We start from the raw sequence: 23,824 nt of genomic DNA on the forward strand, positions 1-23,824 counted from the left end.
CTGGGGGGAGCAGCAGCATGACTACACCTGCCTGTCCCCGCAGACACTGTCGGTCACCTCAATAAAGCCCACCTGTTGTTTTCTACAACTTCCCACAAGTAAGGACAGAAAAGCTAAAGTCAGCATTATGCAAACAAGGAAAAGATTCTACTCTCATTATTATATAATTTTATTTAATAACTTTACCCTTTGAGTTTATCGCTTCATTATAAATGCAAATGAAAAACAAATTCTGGGTTTGAAGACGCTCAGGAAATAACTTCTCTTCATAACGATGTCCGGAGCTAAGAATAAGCATTTCCTCCCGGGCCAAGTCTCTGGAACCTATTCAGCTTCTGCTGCCTCTTCACCTTCTCCACATTCAAACCGCACAAAGTCTACTACAGACACCCCTTGAGGCTGCACGTACTGTCCCAATGTGATGGAGGGATCCAGCAAGTATGGCTGAGACAACATCTTGGTTTCCGCCTCTCCCCCAGGCTCATCATCCAAAGAACCGACAGAGAGAGGGGCCATGCCCACCACATGCTGCCCGAGGCGGCGGCCAAGGTCTTCGAGGTTTGCTCTCCGCTCAGATGTCTCGCAGATGACCAGGGCCCCGTACTTCCCCAGCACCAGGTTGTGGGGCGAGGGGCTGTGCATTGCTCCGTGGACATAAGAGCCAACATAGAACCCAGCTGGCACCTTCACCCATGCAGCTCGTTTAAGGGTCATGTTTTCTCCCAGTTTCCCTATAAGAAAGCAAAAGCAGATAACACACTTCCAGGAGATAATGACTGTGGTAGTACCAAAATATGGATAGAGATGGTCAAGTCTGGAAGACAGTCCTCTGCACGCATACTGTGGAAATGCTTTAAGATGGAAAGATACCATCTGCAGTTGAAAGAGGAAAAGGTGTGTAGGTGGGTGGGGGTGGGAGAAATAGAGAACACCTTTATGGAGCACCAACTATGTGCCACCCTGGGATTTAAAAACACAGGCTAGGGTGTCACACAGTTCTGCCTCTTACCGGCTATATGACCTTAGGCAACCACTTAAGGACATAACCCCATTTACTAATTTATCAAGCCTTGGTTTCCTCCTCTGTAAGATGGAGAGGACACTGCTTAAGATAACCGGAAAGGAAGGTTCTTAGGAGAAATACACAAAGAAACACATGTAAAAGCACATAACTACAGTATCTAGCACGCAGTGACACTCAAATGCGGGCTATTGTTACTACCTTAAACTTAGGCTTAGAGACCTCAAGCTACCCGCCCAAGGTCACACAGCAGAGCTGGAAGTAAAACCCACATCTCAGTCCAAAGCAAGTAAGAGTTTTCTTCCTCCCCAAGTTACCATCCCTTCCGAAAATCACCGTTAACTGACACAGACAACTCTTCATCATCGTCCACTGTATCAGGAAAAAGTCCACAACTCTAAAAGCCCCAGAAAATCCAAAACCCCAAGTCATCAGATAGTTTCAACTTCCTCCCATCAGAAACAAAAAGGCAACATTTTCAGAGTTGTTTTTAAGAACCAAAAATGGGGCATCCGGATTGTTCAGTTGGTTAAGCATCCAACTCCTGGTTTCAGCTCAGGTCATGGTTTCACAGTTCGTGAGTTTGAGCCCCACGTCAGGCTCTGCGCTGGCAGCATGGAGCCTGCTTGGGATTCTCTTTCTCCCTCTCTCTCTCTCTCTCTTTCTGCCCCTCCCCCACCCGTCTCTCTCAAAATAAAAAAAAAAAAAAACTTTTAAAAAACTTATTAACAAAAAAAAACAAATAAACATGATTCCAGTTTTCCCTGTCTCTAACAGAAATTCAAATAAACTAAAAGGCAGGAAGGAGCAGAAGACCCCAAAAGGGATCTGGGTATATATCCCTCCATTAGCCATAGTTCTATCTAAGAGTCTTCAACGGGGGAGTATCCAGAAATCAAAATAAATCTTAAAACTACTCAAAGCATCTCAGAGCGCCTGGGTGGCTCAGTTGGTTAAGTGTCCAACTTCAGCTCAGGTCATGATCTCATGGTTGTGAGTTCAAGCCCCACATCTGTGCTGACAGCTCAGAGCCTGGAGCCTGCTTCAGATTCTGTGTCTCCCTCTCTCTCTGTCCCAGCCCTGCTCATGCTCTCTCTCAAAAATAAACATTAAAAAAAAAAAAAAAAAAAAAAAAAAAAACTACTCAAAGCATCCAAACAATAGTTAATTCTCAGAAATTGACATGGCTAAAACACCCAGTTCTTCCAGAATTTCTTAATAAGTCTCATTCACAGCTGTCTGCCTGGTTTCTCATCTATGACTCACTGAATTATACATACTTCAAGATAACCTGATAAAAAGAATTGATGTCTTGACTGGAAACGTCGGATGAGTAGTAAATTCCCAGCAAGCTCAACCCCATCCCTACTTCCCTGCTTCCATCAAGGACATGTAGAAAGAAAGCAAAATCCCCACCCGTTCTGGCACAATGACCCAGATGTGGTTCCTGCAGCCAGTGGGTTCTGAGAGAACGTACCTTCACAAATTCAGGATCAGATTGTTCTAAAAAAGAGATGAAATTCCTACACACGACACCCCAAAATATTCCTGGATCCCTCCATAAAGAAGGTGAGATGACTTCTGATGTACTGTTTCTCCCACAGTGTAGAGAGAGAAGTAGTCAACTGCAAGGTGCCAAAGGCCATCCCTGCCTGAAGACATGCTTATTAGTTTGGTCAGTAAAGTGAGGCCTGCAGTGCCGAAAATGATTGTGATTAGCAGCAAATAGCCAAAAAACTAAAATTTTTGCATACAAAGCTAAATTCTTTTAAAGGAATTTAAAAATTCTGACCACACTGGGACCCCGAGGTAACAAACGGCTGGGGCTTGGTAATGGTCTCGTTCAGCAGAGCGTGAGCTTTTCAGGGAGCCTACAGCTCACTAGTATCTAACACACAACACGACCCACTTCCCACATTCATAGCATCTGACCCATGTAGGCACATGAGTTTGTGATTCTTGATCTGGGTGTGGAGAATACCAAAGATACCATGAGATCCAGTTCTCAACTTCCAGCTCCCACAATGCTTACAAATACTTACCAATTGCTAAGGCTAGCTGATCCTTGAGAGAGCCTTCGGTCTCAGGCCCAGCGGGAAGTTCAGAGAGCTCGGAGGAATTCAAGAAGCCCTTAGCGCATAAAGAAAATGAATGAATCAGTTCTGTCCTATTTAAATGATCAAGAGTCTAGGCAAAAATAGCGTATTTCTCAAAAAATGATTTAAGACAACTACGTACAAATGAATGTTTTCAATAAGCCAAAGATGTAACAGTTCCATTTTTATAAATATTTTATTCTATCACCGCACCAGCCCCAATTCCATCCCAATCCCATCCTCTGGCCTAACTTTTTAAATTGTAATTTCCTAGATACCAAGAACAGTATTTTCAAACAATCATAAAACATTAAAGCTCAAAGACTGGTTGAATAAACCATGGCACGGCCACATAGTGGAAAACCATGCTGCTGGGAGAAAGGAAAAAGGAAAGAAAGATCTGCAAAGGCTGCTATGGATTATTTCCAGGATACAGTATTAAGTGAAAAAAGCAATTAAAAAGAGCACAAGTATAGTATACCACCATTTGTGTAAGAAAGTAGTATTTATAGAAATATGCTGAGTTTTGCAAAAAAAGGTAAAGGAAAACCAAAAACCGATGAAACTGGTTATCTACAGGAGTGGACAAGAATATGGTACAAAGGAGAGAAGTAGCGAGAGATCTGTGTGTGTGCATTACAGTTTTAACTTTCAGAATCTTGTGAATGTTTTACATATTTGCAAACAAAATTAGATTAAAGAGAATTCTTAGGTAAAACCGAAACTGACTAAACAGAAACATAAGACTAACTATATTTCAAATGAGTAACGTAACTTCACATAAAGGGGAAAAAAAACTAATCCAAGTAACTTTCAGAATAGTCCTTTGACCACATAAGTGTAAAGACAAAAAAAAGAAGATCAAAGAAATCTTGAACTCCTTAATAGGTTTGTTATTTGCAGCGGTCAGGTATAGAAACTCTAAAGCAATTTAGTGTGTATTATACCAATGGGTAAACAAGTAAACATACTGAAGTTGCTAAGAGCCAAGTGTACTAACTGTGAGAGAAGAAAGATACAAATATAGAATGGGGGAAGGAAAGGAAGAACCCTGTGATGGAGGATTAGGATACACACGGACACACACAGACCCACACATACTCTCTCTCTCTCTCTCTCTTCCTGGATCTGTCTGCTGAAAGAGCATAGCAGCAATGACATCTCAGTCGAAATAAGCATATGTAATGACCAGATCTTGGTTTCTAAAAACTACTCCCCCATTAAAAAGGATCAGGACTCCTTGGAGAAGTGGCCAATTCCACGGGTGGGGCAAGGAAAGTATGACATAGGCCCAAAGTATCTTGTTATGCCACAAAGTAAGGAAATATTCAGAAAATAATGAGCACATATTCAAACGGTCAGTACAGCCAGCTTGCACTGGCCAAATCCAGGGATAATTTGAGCATCAAACTAAATAATGGATCATATAATGAATTACGACATATTGTATAAAATAATACATGCATTGATGCTAGTACTAAGTAAATCACTAAACATAGGGAGAAGTCTTTCTTACGGTAGAATGCCAACTGATAAAACTAATACATGTAAAAGAAGCTGTAAGAGTTAAAAATATAACCATTATGCAACTATCATAGTAATAAACGACCCTGACATGGGGCGCATGGGCGGCTCAGTCAGTTAAATGTCCGACTTCTGCTCAGGTCATGATCTCACGGTTCGTGGGTTTGAGCCCCACGTCGGGCTCTGTGCTGACAGCTTGGAGCCTGGAGCCTGCTTCAGATTCTGTGTCTCCCTCTCTCTCTGCCCCTCCCCCATTCACACTCTCTCTCAAAAAAAGATAAAATAAAAACATTAAAAACAATTTTTTTTAATAAATTAAATAACTGACCCTGACAAGAGTCAGTGGATGCTAATACTTTCAGGTAAGTTTTTTGGGGAACTGGACATTTACATAGTCTCAAAGAATCTCCCACACAGATTACTTGTTAATTACAAAGAGGAACAGAATAACTTTACACCCTAACCAAGAAGAGATCAAAATTAACATCAATAATGGGACCAACAGTCATTACATGCTTCCTGATATGATATTCTGAGAAAAATTCAGGATAACTTATTAAATATTCATGCCAAGGGGCACCTGGGTGGCTCAGTCAGTTAAGTGTCCGACTTGGGCTCAGTTTGTGATCTCAGAGTTTGTGAGTTCAAGCCCTGCATCGGGCTCTGTGCTGACAGCTCAGAGCCTGAAGCCTGCTTCGGATTCTATGTCTCTCTCTCTCTCTGCCCCTTTCCCACTCACGTTCTGTGTCTCTCTCTCTCTCAAAAATAAATAAGCATTTAATATTCATGCTAAAAATCTATACTCTATGAAGAAACATCAGACAAACCCAAACTGAAGATTATTCTGCAGTACTGTCCTAAACCCTTCAAAAATGTCAATGGGGGCACCTGGCTGGCTCAGTCAGAAGAGCATGTTAACTCTTGATCTTGGGGTTGTAAGTTCAAGACCCGCCGTGGATGTGGAGATTATTTAAAAATAAAATCTTTTAAGAAAAAAAAGGTCAATGTAATGAAAGACAAAGAAAGGCTGAGGAACAAAGAAAGGAGACTAAACAGACATACAAGTAATTGCAATACACTTAATTCCAACTGTACTGCACTGTCCTGGATCAGAAAAAAAATTGCTAGCTGGCAAAATATGAATGTTATCATATGTTATATAAATAAAAATATTGTATCGATGTTTCAATTCCTAAATGTGATTACTAAACTGTGGTTACATAGACGAATGTCATTTTCAGGAGACAATGTGTTCAAGGGGAAAAGGGTCTTGATGTCTGCAACATACTTGCAAAAAGTTTTGAAATATTGATGGGACTCCTGGCTGGCTCAGTCAGCTGAGCATACAACTCTTGATCTTGGGGTTGTGAGTTCGAGCCCCACATTCGCTGTAGAGATTATTTAAAAATAAAATCTTAAAAATAAAATCAAATAAAATAGTCATAATAATAATAAGATGTATATAAAGAGTAATAAAGCAGGGCGCCTGGGTGGCTCAGTTGGTTGAGTGTCTGACTCTTGATTTTGGCTCAGGTCATGATCTCATGATTTGTGATTCTGCTCTGACAGCGTGGAGCCTGCTTGAGATTCTCTCTCTCCTCTCTCTCTGCTCCTCCCTTGTGCGTGCACTCTCTCTCACTCAAATAAATAAGCTTTAAAAAAAAAAAGTGATAATGCAAATGAGTCAAAATGTTAATAAATGGTGAATCTACATAAAAATACAAGTAGCTTATTGTAAAACACTGGCAACTTTTCTGTAAGTCCGAATGTTTTTCAAAATTAAAGTTAAAAATGGGTTGTCTGGGTAGCTCAATCAGTTGAGCATCCCACTTTGGCTCTGGTCATGATCTCATGGTTCATGAGTTTGAGCCCTGCATCAGGTTCTCTGCTGTCAGCTCAGAGCCCACTTCAGATCCTCTGTTCCCCTCTCTCTCTGCACCTTCCCCTGTTCATGCTCTCACTCTCAAAAATAAACATTAAAAAGGGGGGGGGGCACCTGGGTTGCTCAGTCAGTTAAGCATCCAACTCTTGGTTTCGGCTCAGGTCATGATCTCATGGTTCGTGAGCTTCAGGTTCTCTCTGTCCCTCTCTCCCTGCCCCTTCCCTGTGCACACTCTCTCTTCCTCTCAAAAATAAATACACTTTAAAAAAAATTAGAACTTGTAGCTCAAGTGGCTCATCTACTCAATACTCAATAATCACCACATGGTTTTCCATATAATGACTATTTAATGCCAGTAACAATTAACAGTTACTATGAGCTCTCAAGAGAAGGATAGATAGGAGGAAAAAGGTGGTACTAAACATAAAAAAACTATTTTGAGTAGTTGGGTTTGTTTTTGCCTTAATAGTAAGGATGAACCAAAGGTAGACTGATATAATTCCATCCTGATCCTCTTTGGACAAGAATATGCCTATTCTCCTAAATTGTGCCTCCTCCAATACCTGTATTTAGAAATCCTCTCTAGGCCATTCTAGATTTCGGAATACAAAGCTTCCCCTGACTTGACAGACTCTGCCCCACTGGCATTCATTCATTCAACACAGATTTAATGAGCCCGAACCAAATGCTGGGCCCACTCCTCTTTCACCAGACACACAGTAGTGAAAAGACAAGTTCTCACATTCTGTTGGGAAAGGCAATATATAAATAAATAAAAACATAATATGTAAGTATATAACAAAAAATCTCAAATGAAGCAAAATAAGGGACTAGAGCAACAGGAGGAACGATACTCCTCTCCAAAGAGAGAACATTTAAGCAGGGACAGGAAGCAAGGAAAGGACCCATGAGAACGTCTGAAAAAAGAGAACAGCAAAGACCCGAAGAAAGGGGTGTGTGTGCAAACCCAGCATGTTGACAGTCCCCACAACTCACTTTACTGTATGTGGAGAGCTGATCCTTTAGGTTCTGACAATGCAACAGGGTGCCCAGGGCTACTTGCTGGACCAACTGCTGAAATTTTATATTTCTGGAAACAAAATCTGTCTCACAGTTTACCTGTGGGAACAAAGTTATATGGCTGTGTAAGCTGTTCACTGATGGTTTCCCAAAGTGCCTTAAGATTGCAGAGTAAACCAAGGTACTGTAGAACAAGCTGCAGGCTCAAGAAGACAGAAATAAATGACCCCAGAATTTAATTTTTTTTCTCTGACTTATTTCACCCAGCATAATACCCTCCAGTTCCATCCAGTTCCATTTGCATCTTGCAAATGGCAAGATTTCATTCTTTTTCATTGTCAAGTAATATTACATTGTGTGTATGTATGTACACACACACACACACACACACACACACACACACACACACAATCTTCTTTATCCATTCATCAGTCGATGGACATTTAATGACCCCAGAATTTTAAAGCTGCAGTTCCTCTCCTAGCTTGAAGTCAGAAACTGAATGAAGCGGTTCCTGCTCTGCCAGTGAATTAGCAATGACCCACACATTCAAAAGATGGTTCCATGGTGTCCCCAAAGGATTCATTACGAGTTCACTACTTGCCTATGGCTGTAGGCCTTCATCACCTCATTCTCCAGCCTCCTCCAACACCAAACCACTTTGGCTGTCAGCGTGCTTATCTCCTTTTCTCACTCTATACTAATCCCCATCTGATTCTTCGCCAATTAAGGCCCCTAAACCTCCTCTAAAACAGCTACTTGGGCCGCCTGGTTGGCTCAGTCAGTTAAGTGTCCAACTTTGGTTCAGGTCATGATCTCATAGCACGTGAGTATGAGCCCCACATCGGGCTTTCTGTTGTCAGTACAGAGCCTGCTTCTGATCCTCTGTCTCCCTCTCTCTCTTCCCCTCCTCCACATGCTCTCTCTCTCAAAAATAAATGAACATTAAAAACAAACAAACAAAAAAAACAGCTACTTGCTATCCATCAACTAATTAATATAAATTCCTGGCTTTAAAATCTGTTCCAGGAAACAATCCATGAAAAGGTGTAAGGCTACAGGAGACTCACATTCAGAAGCACAAGTTTGCCCCACTATCCAAAAGTAGTGTTCCTATAAAACCTTTCGTAAGCTAAAATGGCACAAAGCGGAAAAATCAATTACCATTCATTTATATGGAAATGGATGCACAAAATAAATGCACATAAAGCACAGATGCTCACAAAGATCAAAGCTGTGGTGGCTGGAAGCTGAGTATAGTTCATGGGGGAAGAAGTTTGGCGGGGCAACTCTCACTGCTACAGTATCCCCTACCTCTTTAATGGCTCAGTGCAAATCCAACACTGAATGCTATTCTCACTTTTTGCCCTTTTTCATAAAAGTGAAAGTACTCTTTAGATTTTCTTTGGTTAACAAAAAACAAAAACAGGTACAAATATAGGTCTTTTGTAAAAGCAGGGTGTGTAACACAAGCTTTTGAAAACTGGGGGATATCTATAATATTCTTGACTGCTGGGCCTTTAATTGTCAACACACCTGTGCATTTCTACACTTATGTGAGTTCACAATAACTGTGGTCTCACCAGTTTATTTTCCTTTTAAGGTTACTTATTTGAGAGAGAGAGAGCGAAAGACAGAGAGAGCCACACATGCATGTGGGGGAGGGGCAGTGAAAGAGGGAGAGAGAGAAAATCTCAAGCAGGCTCTGCTCCGTCAGTGTGGAGCCCGACTTGGGGCTCGAACCCACAAGATCATTGAGATCATGACCTGAGCTGAAATCGAGTCAGATGCTTAACCGACTAAGCCACCCAGGTGCCCCACAACAGTTTAATTCCAGCAACCTTTTAGATCTCTTCTTTAAGAATGCAAAGTATCTGGACTTCAAGCTGCATTACAAAGCTGTAATCATCAATACAGTATGGTACCGGCACAAAATCAGACACTCAGATCAATGGAACAGAATAGAGAACCCAGAAATGGACCCACAAACATATGGCAAGCTAATCTTTGACAAAGCAGGAAGGAATACCCAATGAAATAAAGAAAGTCTCTTCAGCAAATGGTGCTGGGAAAACTGGACAGCGACATGCAGAAAAATGAACCTAGACCACTTTCTTACACCATACACAAAAATAAACTCAAAATGGATGAAAGACCTAAATGTAAAACAGGAAGCCATCAAAATCCTCAAGGAGAAAGCAGGCAAAAATCTCTTTGATCTTGGCCGCAGCATCTTTTTACTCAACACATCTCCAGAGGCAAGGGAAACAAAAGCAAAAATGAACTTCTGAGACATTATCGAAATAAAAAGCTTCTGCACAGCAAAGGAAACAATCAGCAAAACTAAAAGGCAACCGACAGAATGGAAGAAGATATTTGCAAACAACATATCAGATAAAGGGTTAGTATCCAAAATCTATAAAGAACTTATCAAACTCAACACCTAAAAAACAAATAATCCAGTGAAGAAATGGGCAAAAGACATGAATAGGCACTTCTCCAAAGAAGACATCCAGATGGCCAACCGACACACGAAAAAATGCTCAACATCATCACTCATCATCAGGGAAATACAAATCAAAACCACACTGAGATACCATTTCACACCTGTCAGAATAGCTAACATTAAAAATTCAGGCAACAACACATGTTGGTGAGGATGCGGAGAAAGAGGATCTCCTTTGCATTGCTGGTGGGAATGCAAGCTAGTGCAGCCACTCTGGAAAACAGCATGGAGGTTCCTCAAAAAACTAAAACTAGAACTACCCTACGACCCAGCAATTGCACTACTATTTATCCAAGGGATACAGGTATGCTGTTTCAAAGGGACACATGCACCCCCAAGTTTATAGCAGCACTATCGACAATAACCAAATTATGGAAAGAGCCCAAATGTCCATCGATGGATGAATGGATAAAGAAGATGTGGTATATATATACAAGGAAGTATTACTTGGCAATCAAAAAGAACAAAATCTTGCCATTTGCAACTACGTGGATGGAACTAGAGGGTATTATGCTAAGCGAAATTAGCCACTCAGAGGAAGACAAATATCATATGACTTCACTCATACGAGGACTTTAAGACACAGAACAGATGAACACAAGGGAAGGGAAGCAAAAATAATATAAAAACAGGGAGGGGGACAAAACATAAGAGACTCTTAAATATGGAGAACAACAGAGGGTTACTAGAGGGGTCATGGGAGGGCGGATGGGCTATGTGGGCAAGGGGCATTAAGGAATCTACTCCTGAAATCCCTGTTGCACTATATGCTAACTAACTTGGATGTAAATTAGAAAAACAAAACAAAATAAAATAATAAAAAAAGAATGCAAAGTATCTACCACAAAGCTTCACACCCAAGAGGTAAGTGCTCCTGGTCTCTGGAATTCGGACAACTCACCTCTACTAATACAGTTGTGTTTCCTTCCTGAAGTAGCCCAATCAGACCTTCTTTAGTTTTTCTGCCGTGGAGTTTGGCAGCTCTGCTCCAGCCTTCCTTCTGGGCCTGCTTGTGGAGCCAGCTCTCTGCCTATAAATTGAAAACAGGGCAGATGACGGAGTCACAGAATTTAGAACTGAAAGGGGCTCTACAGTATGTTCAGGTTCCCTGATTCTTTCTGCTTCTCTTTAATCCTATAACGGAAACTAAAGTAGTCTATCATTTACTGGCAGCCTACCAACTGCCAAATACCAGCACCAGCGCCTGGTGCTCTGGATAAATTTAATCTTCACAACAACCCTATGGAGCAGACAATAGCATTTTTATTATACAGACAAGAACAATGCAACTCTGAAAGACTAAGTAAGGTGTCCAAGATCACGGTTTAAGTCCTGGTGGGTCTGACTCCCAAAGCCCACACAAGCCCTGTCGGCTCCAAGCAGCAGGAAACAGCACAGCAGTCGTGCTTGGAATACGGTTTGTTAACCGTGGGATCCTGAGCTCATTGCTTCTAGGGCCAAAACACAGTAAAAGGGTGAGGTTGTCATTTTAAGCCAGAATCCTATCTAGAGCTGTGCCGTTTCGGGCCACTGGGCAGCAGGTCTGATTTACTGCTCCCTGGCAGCACCTCTCTGAGACACTGAGGTCAGGCCCTACTACCCCGCCCCGCTCCCCTCGTCCCCCTCCCCCACACCTGTTTGAGATCCCCGCTACAAGCCTCCAGAGCTTTCTTGCAGTTCACAAAGGAGTAGCCTGTTTTTCGTCGCAGCTTCAGGAGAAGCTCCTTGCTGGAGGCCGAGGAAGCCAACCTGGGCCCAGTGTGAAATGTGTGCCTGGGCTGAGACGACTGAAGCTGAAGGGGCCCCGCCTGCAGGAGTGAGAAGAAAGGTATGAGAAGCAGGAAGCAGCCAGCAGCACTGGGAGGCCGAAAGCACGTCAGCTGGGACGCCACCTTAGGAGAGACTGGGGCTCCGGGGGGTGGGGAAAGGCAGCCAACCGGGGACTGGACCGCGAAGAAACACTGAGGTCGGAGGAAGGATGGGACGGAGTCGAACGGGGGGACAGAGGAAGGGAAGGGTGCGTTCCAAGCGCACGGGAGATGTGCAAGGAGAGTGGGACGGTGCCGAGGCCAAGACCCCTCACCGGGCAGGTCCCGGCCCGCGCGACCAGGCAGAGGCGCAACGACCGCAGCAGCGACATCTCTCTGGCCCCCGAGCACACTTCCGGCGGCTGGCTCATCGGTGAGGCCACAGGCCTACGGCGTGGCGGCGGGGCCAAACTTCTCCACTTCAGCGCGACAAGCGAGGGCAGCGCCACCTGCTGACCGGGGGTGGGCACGCTCGTCAACTCGGCTTCACTTTCCGCAACTGCATTTCGCAAGGAAATTACCGCGCCCCCCCTCCCCGCTCTCGGTGAAAATAACGCAAACCGTGAGACAAAGTCGTCGCAAAATAACAACCCAAGACATGCGGCAACACTTTATGCTTCTTTATTTACATTCATCTTTCACAGTCATTATATATTTAAGACACGACAAACTGCAAGGTAGGCGGGTGGGTTCAGAAATTTGGCCAAGGTGGCCTAGGGAGGAGGTAGGGGTGGAGTCCCTTCAACAAACCCTGTGAATGCTTGTTGAATGAGCAAAATAGTTGTTGAACATCTACCGTATGCCGCGAGGTGTGCTAGGCTTCACGGAATTAGAGAGGAGTAAACCCCAGCCCTACCCTCCAAGGTAATCTAATGGCGAGAAAATAGGGAACCGGTACCAATGACCACCCAAGACATACCCATAAGAGGAACAGTGACAGGGTCTCTAGAGAGAAAGAAATCACATCCAAACAAGAGGCTCAGTAAAATCTTTTTTCAGGAAAGAGGCTAAGAGTAATAAAGATTTTGACAGGTAGAAATAGCCCTTCCAGGCAGGGAATCATCAAAAAGAATGAAGAAAGCAGGAAGTTTGGGTGTGGATTTAGGGAACAGAGTAGACATCTGTAATTTGCCCAGGGGTTGCAGTACATGTAGGAAACCAGTTGAAAATGCAATGGAAGGGTGGTTTGGGGTCACACAGGATAGACTGAGCACCAAGCCAAGGCGCTTATTCTTGCTGTAGGCAGCAGAAGCCAGTCACAGCTGATTTTGGAAGATCACAAGAGTTTGATAAATGGCTTGAAGGGGAGAGAATGAAGGCCAGGAGGCCGGAGGAGGTGTTATGTGGCCCAAGGAGTATGTAAAGAGAGCCCCAAGCAGAGACACCGCAGCAGGGAGAGAATAGAGGTGAAGACAAAACATGCTGGGAAGGAAGGACCGACAGCACTTGGAAACCTAAAGAAAAATCAAAGATGAGAAGAACCTAGTACTTAGTGGTCAGGGCTCTAGCTCGAAAATAGATGAAAGAAGCTAGAGTCCAAAGGACAACTTTGCTGCCTATCCCTGGCTTCAGGGCAGGGAGGACTTGACCCAGTTAGGGCCATGGTCCCACCAGACTCTAGAAGCAAGAAGTGGCTGGTCTGAGGCTTCTTCCTTCCTAGCGCCCACCCCCACCCCAGCAAAAGCCAGAGTTCTTTGGATGCAGAAATGATCTTCTTTCCCTTTAAAAGAAATTCCATTAGAATCTGGAATCCATCCGCCTGGAGCAGGAGCAGAAAGGTTCAGTGACAGTCTCTCTGCAGCCACTGCTCTCACCTCCCATTTGCCTCCCCTGCCCCTAGAAATCCTGGACACCCTCCTATCTTCCTCCTCTGAGAACAAGAGCTGGGGACTTCCTTTGTGCTCTAACCCAGTGCTGTTAGGGCTCTGAGACTCCTAGCAAGCAGGCACCCTCCTGCGCTTGCCTAAGAGCATCTGGGGGGCGGGGGGGCCAAAAAAGGAGGAAAGAGAGAGGTGAGGGAAACCCATACTTTTCTTCCTTGTGTTTATGGCTTTGGAGATATGGCAGTTTCTTTCTTAGGACAAGGGGTTCAGAGGAACAGAAGGGTGATGTCAAGCAGGTCTTGGTTCCCTGTGCCTGGCCCTATAGATGTTGACATTTTCATCCTCATCCCGCTGGGCCAGCTCCAGTTGGAAATGCTGGGGGAGGAGATGCTGAAAGAAGCTCTCTGTCCCGTGCTCCTCTCTCATCTTGGAGGCCAGATAGATGGTGCCATGGGGCCCGCATAGGTGCTGAAGGGTGCCCAGCAGCAGCGGGAAGGTGGGCTCCAGGTACACGATATCGGCCCCCAGCACCAGGTCATAGTCTCCGGGGAAGACATGCTGGTCAATCCCCCAGGACAAGGCGCGGACCTGGGCCCGGCCTCCAGCCGGCACATTGGCCTGGACGTTGCCCCGGATCTGCTCTAGGGCCAGGGGCAGGTCAGTGATGGTAACATCCCCCCCTGAGAGAGAGGAAGGAGGAGAAATGCAAGTCAGAGGGACCAATCGAGGGGTCTTGGCTCCTGCCCAGAAGATCCAGAGACCTCAGGGCCTAGAGGACAGTGTCTTGACAGCCCAAAGTGAACATTTTGGCTTTTAGTTACCCTCACCTCCATCTCACCCACTGCCGCTCTCATTACATTCTATAACATCAGCGTTCCCTCTGAGCTAATCTTCAACCTCTCTGCCCAACACACAACAATCAGCTGTCAGCAGAAGCCTGGGCAGGACCAAGCTGGACATGGGCTGCGCACCCAGCCTCTACTGACCGAAACCAAACTTCATGGGTCGGGAAAACTTCCCAGAAGACATGATCTCAGCAAGCCTTAAAGAACAAGTAGGAGTTAGTTAGTCAGGTGGAGCCTTCCAAGCAGAGAACAGAAAGTACAAAGGCCTGGTGGTGAGAGGCATGCATATTCAAGGAAGGCTGAATCTTAGGGCATGTGGAAGGGAGGAGAAAAGTGTCAAGACAAGAGAATAATGACGACATGCTGAAGAGACTCAGGCTTGATCCTGAGGGTGGTGGGTTTTATAGGTAGAGGCAGAGAGTGAAGATAATCAGATTAGCACTTCAGAAAGCTTCATTCATGCAAGAAATAACAGGTATCGAGCACCCACTAAGTTCTGGCAGTATAGTGGTGCGCAAGATAAAACCTCAGCCTTCCTTGGGTTTTATTTCAGAGGTTTTGAGTTTTATTTTACACTAGGTACTGCAAAACTAGCCATGATCATGATGACTGTTACAGAACAGGAAGTACTAAGGATTCCTTTCTTCGTTAATATTTGTTAGGTGCCTATATGCCAGGTGCTGAGAATACAGCAGTGAACCAATCAGCCAAGAATCCCTCCGCTCATGGGAATTATGGTCTAGTGGCAAAAAGTGGACAATGAACGAAACAAGTAAAAGGAATGACACTGTTCATCAAATGGTAATAGGCGCTATGGTGAAGCGTTAAGCAGAGAAAGGGGAGAACTGCTTATGGGAGGGGGCAGGGAGTGTGATTTTAAATTGAGTGGTTAGGAAAAGCCTCACTACACAGATTATGTTTGGGCAAAGACCTGAAGGAAATGATGGAGCAAACCATGTGGACCTCTCAGGCTAAATGAGGGACTGGCAAGTGCAAAGACCTTGCACCAGAAGTGTGTCCACAGGAAGGCCGGTGGCTGGAGCAGAGTAGGTGAGGAGGAAAGCATGGGTCAGATCCTCACCAGGGCCTTGTAAGGAGGCTGTGAGAAATTTGGCATTTACTGAGACAGGAAGCTATTGGAGAATTTTAAGTGGAAGAATGGCATAAACTGACTTCAGCTTTAAAAGGATCACTCTGGGGGTGCCCGGGTGGCTCAGTTGGTTAAGCATCCGAAATCAGCTCAGGTCATGATCTCGCGGTCCATGAGTTCGAGCCCCGCATCAGGCTCTGAACTGTCAGCACAGATTGAACCTGTTTCAGATTGTGTCTCCCTCTCTCTCTCTCTCTCTCTGCCCCTCCCCTGCTTATGGTATCTCTCTCTCAAAAAAGAAATAAGCATTAAAAATAAATATATTTTAAAAGGATCACTCTAGCTGCTATGATGAGAAAGGACCACAGAGGGGTAAGGCCAGAACCAGAGACCAGTTAGGAGGCAGCTACAGTGACCCAGGTGAGAAGTGATGGTGGTTTAAACCAGGGCAATAGCAACATCTAAGAAGTGGTCAGATCCTGAATGATTTTGAAGGTACAGTCAACAGGATTTGCTGACAGATTGGATACGAAATACTACAGAGAGAGAGACAGAAGTTGAGGACGGGTCCAAGATGTTTGACCTGACTGGCTAGAAGACCGAATTGCTATGTACTCAGAGAAGGAAGGCTGTAGGAGGAGCAGGACCAGACATGAAGATCATGGGTTCCTTTCTGAACACACTAAGCATGAGATGCCCCCCCAGACAACCACATGAAGATATCAGTAGGCAGGAGGTTCTATAAACAAGTCTGGAGATGGAAAGGAGGGAATTATAGAGTCATCAGCACAGAAAGGTTATTTAAACCCATGAGGTGATGGGATTGCTCAGGAGTGAGTGTAGACTGAAAACAGAAGGGGTCAAAGGACTGCTCCTGAGCCCTGGGACACTCAAACTTCCATTTGTCAAGATAAAAAGAAACCAAAGGAGATTGGAAAAGAGTGCCAGTAAGGTAAGCAGAAGGCAGAGGTGTGGTACTCTAGAAACAAAAGGAAGCATCTCAAGGAGGAAGGGCAGTCATATGCTGCAAAGTCAAGTAAGGTGGTTTCATGGCCGACTCTGGTTGGAAATAAAGTTGGAAATGAAACTCACAACCTTGACTCCTGCAACTGGGGGTGGAAGTGTGGAACAGATGGAGGGAAGAATAGTAAGACAGGTACTACAGACAATGACAAGTAACTCTTTTGAGGAGTTTTGTTGTAAGCAGAACAAAGAAATGAGGTGGTAACTGAAGGAATATGGACAACCAACAGTTTCCTTCTGAGATAGGAGAAAATATACCATATAGATAGATAGATAGATAGATAGATAGATATAGATATAGATGTGTATGCATGCATAGACACACACACATAGAATGTTCCAGAGACAAGGAAAAACTGATAATGCAGGGGGACTGGGAGTGGGGAGGAGGTTTGCTGGAACAATGTCTTTGAGCAGATGAGAAGTTTCGGGGTCTTGTGAGAAGTGGAGGGCTTGACCTTAACTAGGGGCAGAATGTGTTCATCCATGGTAACAGGGGAGAAGGCAACCCTTAAAAAAGATATAGACAGGTGAGGAGACGTTGTGATAAGAACATGTGGACATTTTCTATGAGAAAATAGAAGCAATCAGAAGAGATGGGCAAGAAAGTCATCAGCTGAGGGTGAAGACGGGGGAGGAGGCATTGGCAGGTTTGAAGGCGAAAAGGTAAGCAAGGGAAGTGTAATAGACTAGCTGGGTGGCAGGTAAGGACTCACCTGAGGTTAATAACAATAAATTTAAAATGAAACCAGTCAGCACAGTTGTGTATACGCTACGAGGGCCCACCTTAGCCTGGAGGTGGGGATATCAAAGAGGCCTTCCCTTGGAAGGGATGTTTGAGCTGAGCATTGAAGGATGAGTATGAATTAACCAGGTGATCCAAGCACTGCAGACAGAGCGTAGTCTGTGTGAAGGCTCCAAGGATGGGAACATCAGGATGGACTTGAGGCACAGACAGAAGGCCAAGATGTAGCACGAGGAGTACAAGAAGGGAGGGAGGGCACAAAAAGAGTCCAGAGAGGGAGGCAGGACCTTGGAGGCCATGCTACAGGTGTTGGTTTGATCTTGAAAGAACAAGAAGTCATTGAAAGATGGAGGTGAAAGGTAAGTACAACTGCATTCTTGAAGAGATCACTCTGACTGCTGGGTAGAGTGGGCAGAGGTCTAGGTGGGGGCAAGGATTCAAAGCAGAAAGACAAGTTTGACTAAATGTAGTAATCCAAGCAAGTGACGGTGGAGGCATGGACTGAGGAACCATCAGTGTCGATGGAAAAACATGAAGTTCAAGAGGCTTTTAGGACATAAAATCAGTAGGAGTTGAGTAATGGATATGGGGGTGAGAAAAAGGGGCATGTATGTCAAAGGTGATGTCTAGGTTTCCCACTGGGGAGATGATGGTTTGATTAACTGGGATGGGGAAGCCTGGGTTCAGGAGGATCACAAGATCTAATTTAGGCATGCTAAACTTCCCAGGGGAAAGCTGGAAGACACTTGTGAAAACCCAGGGAAGTGGCCTGAACTAGAGATGGGAGGAAGAGGAGCAGACAGTAGGGGAAATATTAAGGACATATGACCCCCAGGATTGACTGATTGCAGGGATGTGAGTGGGAGAGGGCAAGGGACAAGATGACACCCGGATTTCTTACTTGGCAGCTGAATCAGGGGCAAAGGAGGTGAAGCCAGTCTTCGAGCATATAGAAACAGGTGTTCCCATCCATATTCCACACTTTTCTCCCATTTTAGCATAACTGCACACCTCTCGTCTGCTCATCCGTTGTGGAAAATTGCTCTTAACACTCCCTTGGTTCTTTCTGAGCCTGCTGTGTTCACACTGTTCACCTTCTCATTGGACAGAGCTTTCCCTTGATGAATTCCCAGGGAGTCAAGGGAGACATAGCCAGAGCATGCCCACTGGCTCTGTGCATACATCACCATAATTCCAGTACTGGAACATCTTCCTCTACCTTCCCCACTAGACCATAAGCTCTTCAGGAACAGGAAATCTGTCTTACTCACTGTTGTATCCCAATACCTGGCATGATTCTTGGAACATAGAAGACTCCAAGTACATACTGATTGAGTGAAGAGAAGAATGAATGCCTGCCTCTGGGAAGACCTCCCTGAAAGTGACCTAGTTGTATTCCCATGAACGAAGAAATTTGCATTGACATCATAAGTGTTTTAAATGAGTGTGTTGGGTGTGAGGTTTTGCCTGTCCGTTAGATTATAAATTAAGGAAATGTTTCCTTTGTAGTTTCGGGTTCTTGACAAAAGTGAAGCAAAACTTCCCTTCCCTTTTCCTTTCCCAAGTCTGTGGTGCCTAATTCCTACCCCACTTCCCACAAAACACACCCTAACCCTCAGAAACTCAAGCTTATTTCTCTCAAGCAGTCAAAGCCTTACAAATCTAAAATATATTCATGATAAAATTATAAAGCACTCCTGAGGTTTAATACATGCAGATTGCTCCCCCTACAGAGTCCCCCCCCCCCCACATATGCATTTTGACAAAAACCGCAAAGGCGGTTTTAAGTGACAGCATTGTCCACGAAAGCACAAAGAGCAAAAAGGTGGAAACAACTCCTTCCTCTAAAGCCTGCCCGATTTTTATTTCCGGCCCCCAAATCAACTACCCTGGGTGCTTTCTCTGGCGCGCGCGCGCACACACACACACACATACACACACACACACACACTGTGTTAAAAAGAGACTGATCTGGTTGCAAACCACTCCCTTCTCCCAAGAATCCAGGGAGTGACTATTCCTCCACCACCCAGTCCCCGCCACTCCCTCCTGCCACGAAGTTCACGCACCCTGCAGCGCAGCCAAGATCCCCACGATGCCCGTCCCCGCGCCCAGTTCGATCACTTTCTTGCCTCGGAAATCCACATTTTGACTTTCGAAATAGTTGCACAGGCTCAGAGCCTACGGGGGAAAAAGGGGAGAGAGAAAAAAACTGTTGCGGGGACGGCTCCATATGGGAGAGGGGGAGTCGGGGATCTGGACCTCCCTGGGACCCTCGTCCAGAGCCGCCCACTCCTCACCGCGTCCCACACTCGCGCGGCCACTCCAAGGCGGGAGCCGAAGTTCTGTGTGATGCTCAGCACGTGCCCACAGAAAGAGAAGCTGCTCTTCTCCGAGTAAGAGTCGGCAAAGAGCCCCACCTCCCTCGGGAACACGGATTCGGACTCTGATTCAGGATCTGCGCGGGGGTCCGCCATCTGGCCGAGAGAGCGCGCGGACACCGCGTCCAGCTCTGGGATCCCGGATCTGAGGCGGGGTAGGGGTGGGGGGCTGCGGGTCCACTCGGCTCCTCGGTGGCACCGAGCCCCGCCTCCCCGAGTCCGCCCTCCCTCCTGCACTTTGACTTCCTGGAGGTGGGATGAGGAGCTGCCCCTCCCGCTCCGGTCCCCAGCAGACACCCGACGGGGCCCACGTCGAACCACGGGGGGGCAGGCCCTGGCGGACTGGTCCGAGACCCGGGTACGGGGTGGGGGCGGTGGAGCGAGGATCAATTGTGTAGGAAGCGGGGTCCTGGGACCCCTCTCACTTGCGGGGTGCATAGGTGCCTGCAACTAGGATGGTAACCCAGACCACGCAGAAGCGGGCTAAGCAAAGAGGCAAGGTGCCAAGTCAAGCCTTGCCAGCCCAGCAGGAGACCGGTGCCTCAAAGGCGACCTCGGGCTCTGACCCCCTCCGGCCCTCCGCGCCGAGGGCCACCGAATTCACTCTGGGTCTTTAAAAGGCGGGGTCTGCTCACAACCTGCCTGACTGCGTCATTATCGTGCGACTCGGGCCTTGGTCTCCACGTGGGTTCAGTGGAGTAACCCGGAGCCGGGATCATGGCGGGAGCCGAGACTGGGGACGCGGCAGGAGCCGAGGCCCCGCAGCCCCAGAAGCGCTACTATCGGCAACGTGCTCACTCCAACCCCATGGCAGACCACACGCTGCGGTAGTGAGTGAGGGGGACGGGAGCAGCGGGAGGCAAAGGAGGGAGGAATGCTCGCAGCAGCTCGCAGCAGCCGGGAAAGACTACTGTGCTGGGACGGTCAGCAGGGTCTCAGACAAGGGATAATAGGCAGAGTGACGTCAGCTTTAGGGGTGGGACGCGGAGATTTGGCGGGGGCGGAGTTGGAGGGTTGGGAGGGGGCGTGGCTTCTGGCGGTAGTCTCAGTGGCGGCCCAAGTCCGGGGAGAGAGAGTAACTTGCTGAGACTGGAGTGATGCAGGCAGAATAGCGTTTCCATCTTTCGGTTTCGTTGATAGGATTTAATAAAAAGACAAACATATACATGAATCCCGCCCACCCCTTACTCTGTCCTCTTACCACAAAGCACATAAAAAAGAGTAAGGTCCCAGTGCCTTAGTCAGTCAGTCTCCGGGGGAAGGGGAACTTGTGCCCCAGAAAGGAGAGCTGCCTGACCGGAGTCACATCAACTCCTAGAAGTGGAGGATGGACAGGTCAGCAATCATGAGCCTCATGATGGGCCTATGATTCACACTGGGGGTTAAGGGTGGTTTCCATTGTGTCTCCTAGAGACCACAGGGCCCACTGTTAACAGAATTTTTGAGAAATGCTCTTTCCATTTACCTCCCACCCTTACATATTCGCCCACACACATGTAGTACCATTTCTGCAATGGCATGACCCACCTTCTCATGTCTCTCCTGTCTTCTCTCCAATAGCCCTGTGAAGCCAGAGGATATGGACTGGTCTGAGCTATACCCAGAGTTCTTCACTCCACTGACTCAAAATAAGAGCCATGATGACCCAAAGGATAAGAATGAAGAGAGAGCTCCGGCCCAAGTAGAGTTTGCAGACATAGGCTGTGGCTATGGTGGCCTGTTAGGTAACATTCTGGCCTTTTCTCTAGGGCAAGGAGAGGCAATGCCTGGGTTCTGCTACCTCAGCAGGTTTGGTGGGGGCCATAGTTGGCCTTTCCCCTTCGGACCAGACACCAGTGCTGTGACATCAGTGTGGAGAGCCTCTACCTTCCCTGTACTCGGGGTCTGTGGCCTTTGCCCTGGAGAAGGGAGGGTGTTGTCTCAAATGCTTCTTAGAACTTGGGTTGTTGTCCTGTCTGGCCCCACCCCGGCCTCACTCCCTACTTGAGCCACTTCACCTGCAAGGTGCCGGGTCAGTGAGCTGGTCAGCACAAGCGTCAGAGATTAGTCACTGTGGCCAGTGATCCTGAACTGTCTTTCTCAGGGATTCCACCACTCTTCCTCCCCTCCCCCCTTATTCACCAGAACTCATTCTTTCTGCTCTACTCCCATGTTTTCAGGTTACTCTTGTATTGTCTGTATCGTCCCAGTCGTGCATGCCCGGCCACTTCTCTATTTTTATTTTTAACGTTTATTTATTTATTTTGAGAGAGAGACAGAGAGTGTGAGCAGAGGAGGGAGAGAAAGACACAGAATCCAAAACACGCTCCAGGCTCTGTGTCACAGAGCCTGATGCCAGGCCCGAACCCATGAACCGTGAGATCATGACCTGAGCCAAAGTTGGATGCTTAACCGACTGAGCCACCCAGGCACCCCTATTTTTAGTTCTTCCCATAGAGGTAACAGCATGACAGAGAGAGGAAAAGCATGGTACTTGGTGGCAGAAAACCTTGGTTCAAGTTCCAGTTCTGCCTCTTCTTAGCTCTAAGATCTTGGGCATTTCTGACCCTCAGTTTTGTCATCTTCACAATTTACCACAGAGTGTTACGAGGATTAAATGAGACAGTGTGTGAAAACCCTGCACATGTATGAGGTGTATGGAAACCAGTGTATGAAAACCAGTATGAGGTTGACGATTCCATTCTTATTTCTGTGCCCAGTGGAACTATCACCATTGTTCCCAGACACACTGATTCTGGGTCTGGAGATCCGGGTGAAAGTCTCAGACTATGTACAGGACCGGATTCGGGCCCTACGAGCAGCTCCTGGAGGTGGCTTCCAGAACATCGCCTGTCTCCGTAGCAATGCCATGAAACATCTTCCTAACTTCTTCCGCAAGGGCCAGGTGGGGAGGGGCCCCCATGGGTTAGGTTGGTAGGCAGGTGAGGCACGGAGGCCAGGTTTTCAACCCTGTCGATGCATGTCTGTCTCACAGCTGACAAAGATGTTCTTCCTCTTCCCTGACCCACATTTCAAGCGGACGAAGCACAAGTGGCGAATCATCAGTCCCACACTGCTGGCAGAATATGCCTACGTGCTTAGAGTCGGGGTGAGTCGGGAGTAGGAGGGAGGGTGGGGTGAGTGGCCTATTCAGAGACCTTCCACTAAGGATTCAGTGGGGGTGCATGTAGGACTCACACCACCTCTCCCATCAGCTCCCCGCTCAATTGCATGCAGCCCCCTGTCTAGAGTGATTTTGCCTGTGCAGGGGCTGGTGTATACCATAACGGATGTGCTGGAGCTACACGACTGGATGTGTACCCATTTTGAAAGGCACCCCCTGTTTGAGCGTGTGCCTCTGGAGGAACTGGTAAGTAGGGGGCCTAAAGGAAATGGCAAAGATGCAGGCCTTTTCCAGAGTGGTTCTGTAGTCTTTGAACCCAGCTCAGTGCCAGGGGGATGAGATAGGAGTCTCAGGGCCAGGGGCAACCTGAAAGGTGGGCAAGGATTTATTGGATTCTTCCTTTTCCCAGACTGAAGACCCCATTGTGGGACACCTGGGCACCTCAACCGAAGAGGGAAAGAAAGTCTTACGCAATGGAGGCAAGAATTTCCCAGCCATCTTCCGAAGAATACAGGATCCCACCCTCCAGACAGTGACTCCTAATCCCCCCTCTCTTGGCCACTGACTGCTTACCTTGCCTTAGCTTGACCCCTGGACCTTCCGAGCTGAGACTGCCAGGACCAAGAGGCGACAGTCTTTCAAAGAAGTTGGGAAACTGCCCAGGGCAGAAACCTGGGATTCACAACTACCCCTGACCTCACCTTGTTGCCCCTCTACCACCAGCAGAAAGCAAAAGAAACTGACTAGGAAGGTCAAAAGACCTTGAACCAGAAGGGATGTTTGGAAGGATGTGGGGTCTTGCTCTCCCTTAGCACTTCCTTCTCCTTCTGGGATCTCTCCTTCTCAGCTGGAGTGATGAATGGAATTCTCCACTGTCCATCTAAACTGCTTGCTAGACTCAGATCGCCTGTCCACTTGTGTTACTTTGCAGTCCTGGGGATAACATGTATACGTGGG

The 23,824-nt window shown here is 46.5% G+C and overlaps 3 protein-coding genes across 7 annotated transcripts; 1 reads left to right on the forward strand and 2 right to left on the reverse strand.

Moving 5' to 3' along the window:
- Window positions 1–151: 151 nt before the first annotated feature.
- TSFM (Ts translation elongation factor, mitochondrial) lies at window positions 152–12,290 on the reverse strand. 2 transcript variants are annotated; one of them, XM_019454938.2, is made up of 6 exons: window positions 12,133–12,280; window positions 11,684–11,857; window positions 10,951–11,079; window positions 7,520–7,642; window positions 3,064–3,151; window positions 152–731 (listed from the first exon to the last, which is right to left on the reverse strand). In XM_019454938.2, the coding sequence occupies exons 1-6, from the start codon at window positions 12,226–12,228 to the stop codon at window positions 325–327; spliced, it is 1,017 nt and encodes a 338-aa protein (XP_019310483.1). In that variant the 5' UTR covers window positions 12,229–12,280; the 3' UTR covers window positions 152–324. The 2 variants fall into 2 exon arrangements, with proteins under 2 accessions (XP_019310483.1, XP_019310484.1); XM_019454939.2 differs by lacking the exon at window positions 7,520–7,642 and having other exon boundaries at window positions 12,133–12,290.
- A 172-nt stretch (window positions 12,291–12,462) lies between these two features.
- EEF1AKMT3 (EEF1A lysine methyltransferase 3) lies at window positions 12,463–19,978 on the reverse strand. 2 transcript variants are annotated; one of them, XM_019454944.2, is made up of 3 exons: window positions 19,804–19,978; window positions 19,453–19,564; window positions 12,463–14,360 (listed from the first exon to the last, which is right to left on the reverse strand). In XM_019454944.2, the coding sequence occupies exons 1-3, from the start codon at window positions 19,858–19,860 to the stop codon at window positions 13,969–13,971; spliced, it is 561 nt and encodes a 186-aa protein (XP_019310489.1). In that variant the 5' UTR covers window positions 19,861–19,978; the 3' UTR covers window positions 12,463–13,968. The 2 variants fall into 2 exon arrangements, with proteins under 2 accessions (XP_019310489.1, XP_019310488.1); XM_019454943.2 differs by having other exon boundaries at window positions 19,684–19,978.
- Window positions 19,979–19,991: 13 nt separating this feature from the next.
- Window positions 19,992–23,768, forward strand: METTL1 (methyltransferase 1, tRNA methylguanosine). 3 transcript variants are annotated; one of them, XM_053895618.1, is made up of 6 exons: window positions 19,992–20,122; window positions 21,325–21,488; window positions 22,464–22,648; window positions 22,739–22,852; window positions 23,012–23,113; window positions 23,277–23,768. In XM_053895618.1, exons 1-6 carry the CDS (start codon window positions 20,022–20,024, stop codon window positions 23,430–23,432), a joined length of 822 nt encoding a protein of 273 aa, XP_053751593.1. In that variant the 5' UTR covers window positions 19,992–20,021; the 3' UTR covers window positions 23,433–23,768. The 3 variants fall into 3 exon arrangements, with proteins under 3 accessions (XP_053751593.1, XP_019310487.1, XP_019310486.1); XM_019454942.2 differs by lacking the exon at window positions 19,992–20,122 and adding an exon at window positions 20,140–20,591; XM_019454941.2 differs by lacking the exon at window positions 19,992–20,122 and adding an exon at window positions 20,143–20,594.
- The last annotated feature ends 56 nt before the right edge of the window (window positions 23,769–23,824 follow it).

This window comes from Panthera pardus, unplaced genomic scaffold (genome assembly GCF_024362965.1).
Source record: "Panthera pardus isolate Hobbes unplaced genomic scaffold, ASM2436296v1 HiC_scaffold_6, whole genome shotgun sequence".
Classification (NCBI taxonomy): Eukaryota; Metazoa; Chordata; class Mammalia; order Carnivora; family Felidae; genus Panthera; species Panthera pardus.

Coding starts and splice junctions, on each gene's coding strand:
- TSFM (XM_019454938.2), bottom strand. CDS start 12,228: ATGAGCCAGCCGCCGGAAGTGTGCTCGGGGGCCAGAGAGATGTCGCTG. Junction 11,080..11,683: donor GTAGCGGGGATCTCAAACAG/GTGTGGGGGAGG, acceptor TTCAATTTATAG/GCAGAGAGCTGGCTCCACAA. Junction 732..3,063: donor TCAGCTAGCCTTAGCAATTG/GTAAGTATTTGT, acceptor GCTTTCTTATAG/GGAAACTGGGAGAAAACATG.
- EEF1AKMT3 (XM_019454943.2), bottom strand. CDS start 19,860: ATGGCGGACCCCCGCGCAGATCCTGAATCAGAGTCCGAATCCGTGTTC. Junction 19,565..19,683: donor CCGCGCGAGTGTGGGACGCG/GTGAGGAGTGGG, acceptor TTTCCCCCGTAG/GCTCTGAGCCTGTGCAACTA. Junction 14,361..19,452: donor GATCTTGGCTGCGCTGCAGG/GTGCGTGAACTT, acceptor CCTCTCTCTCAG/GGGGGGATGTTACCATCACT.
- METTL1 (XM_019454941.2), top strand. CDS start 20,482: ATGGCGGGAGCCGAGACTGGGGACGCGGCAGGAGCCGAGGCCCCGCAG. Junction 20,595..21,324: donor GCAGACCACACGCTGCGGTA/GTGAGTGAGGGG, acceptor TCTCTCCAATAG/CCCTGTGAAGCCAGAGGATA. Junction 23,114..23,276: donor GTGTGCCTCTGGAGGAACTG/GTAAGTAGGGGG, acceptor TCCTTTTCCCAG/ACTGAAGACCCCATTGTGGG.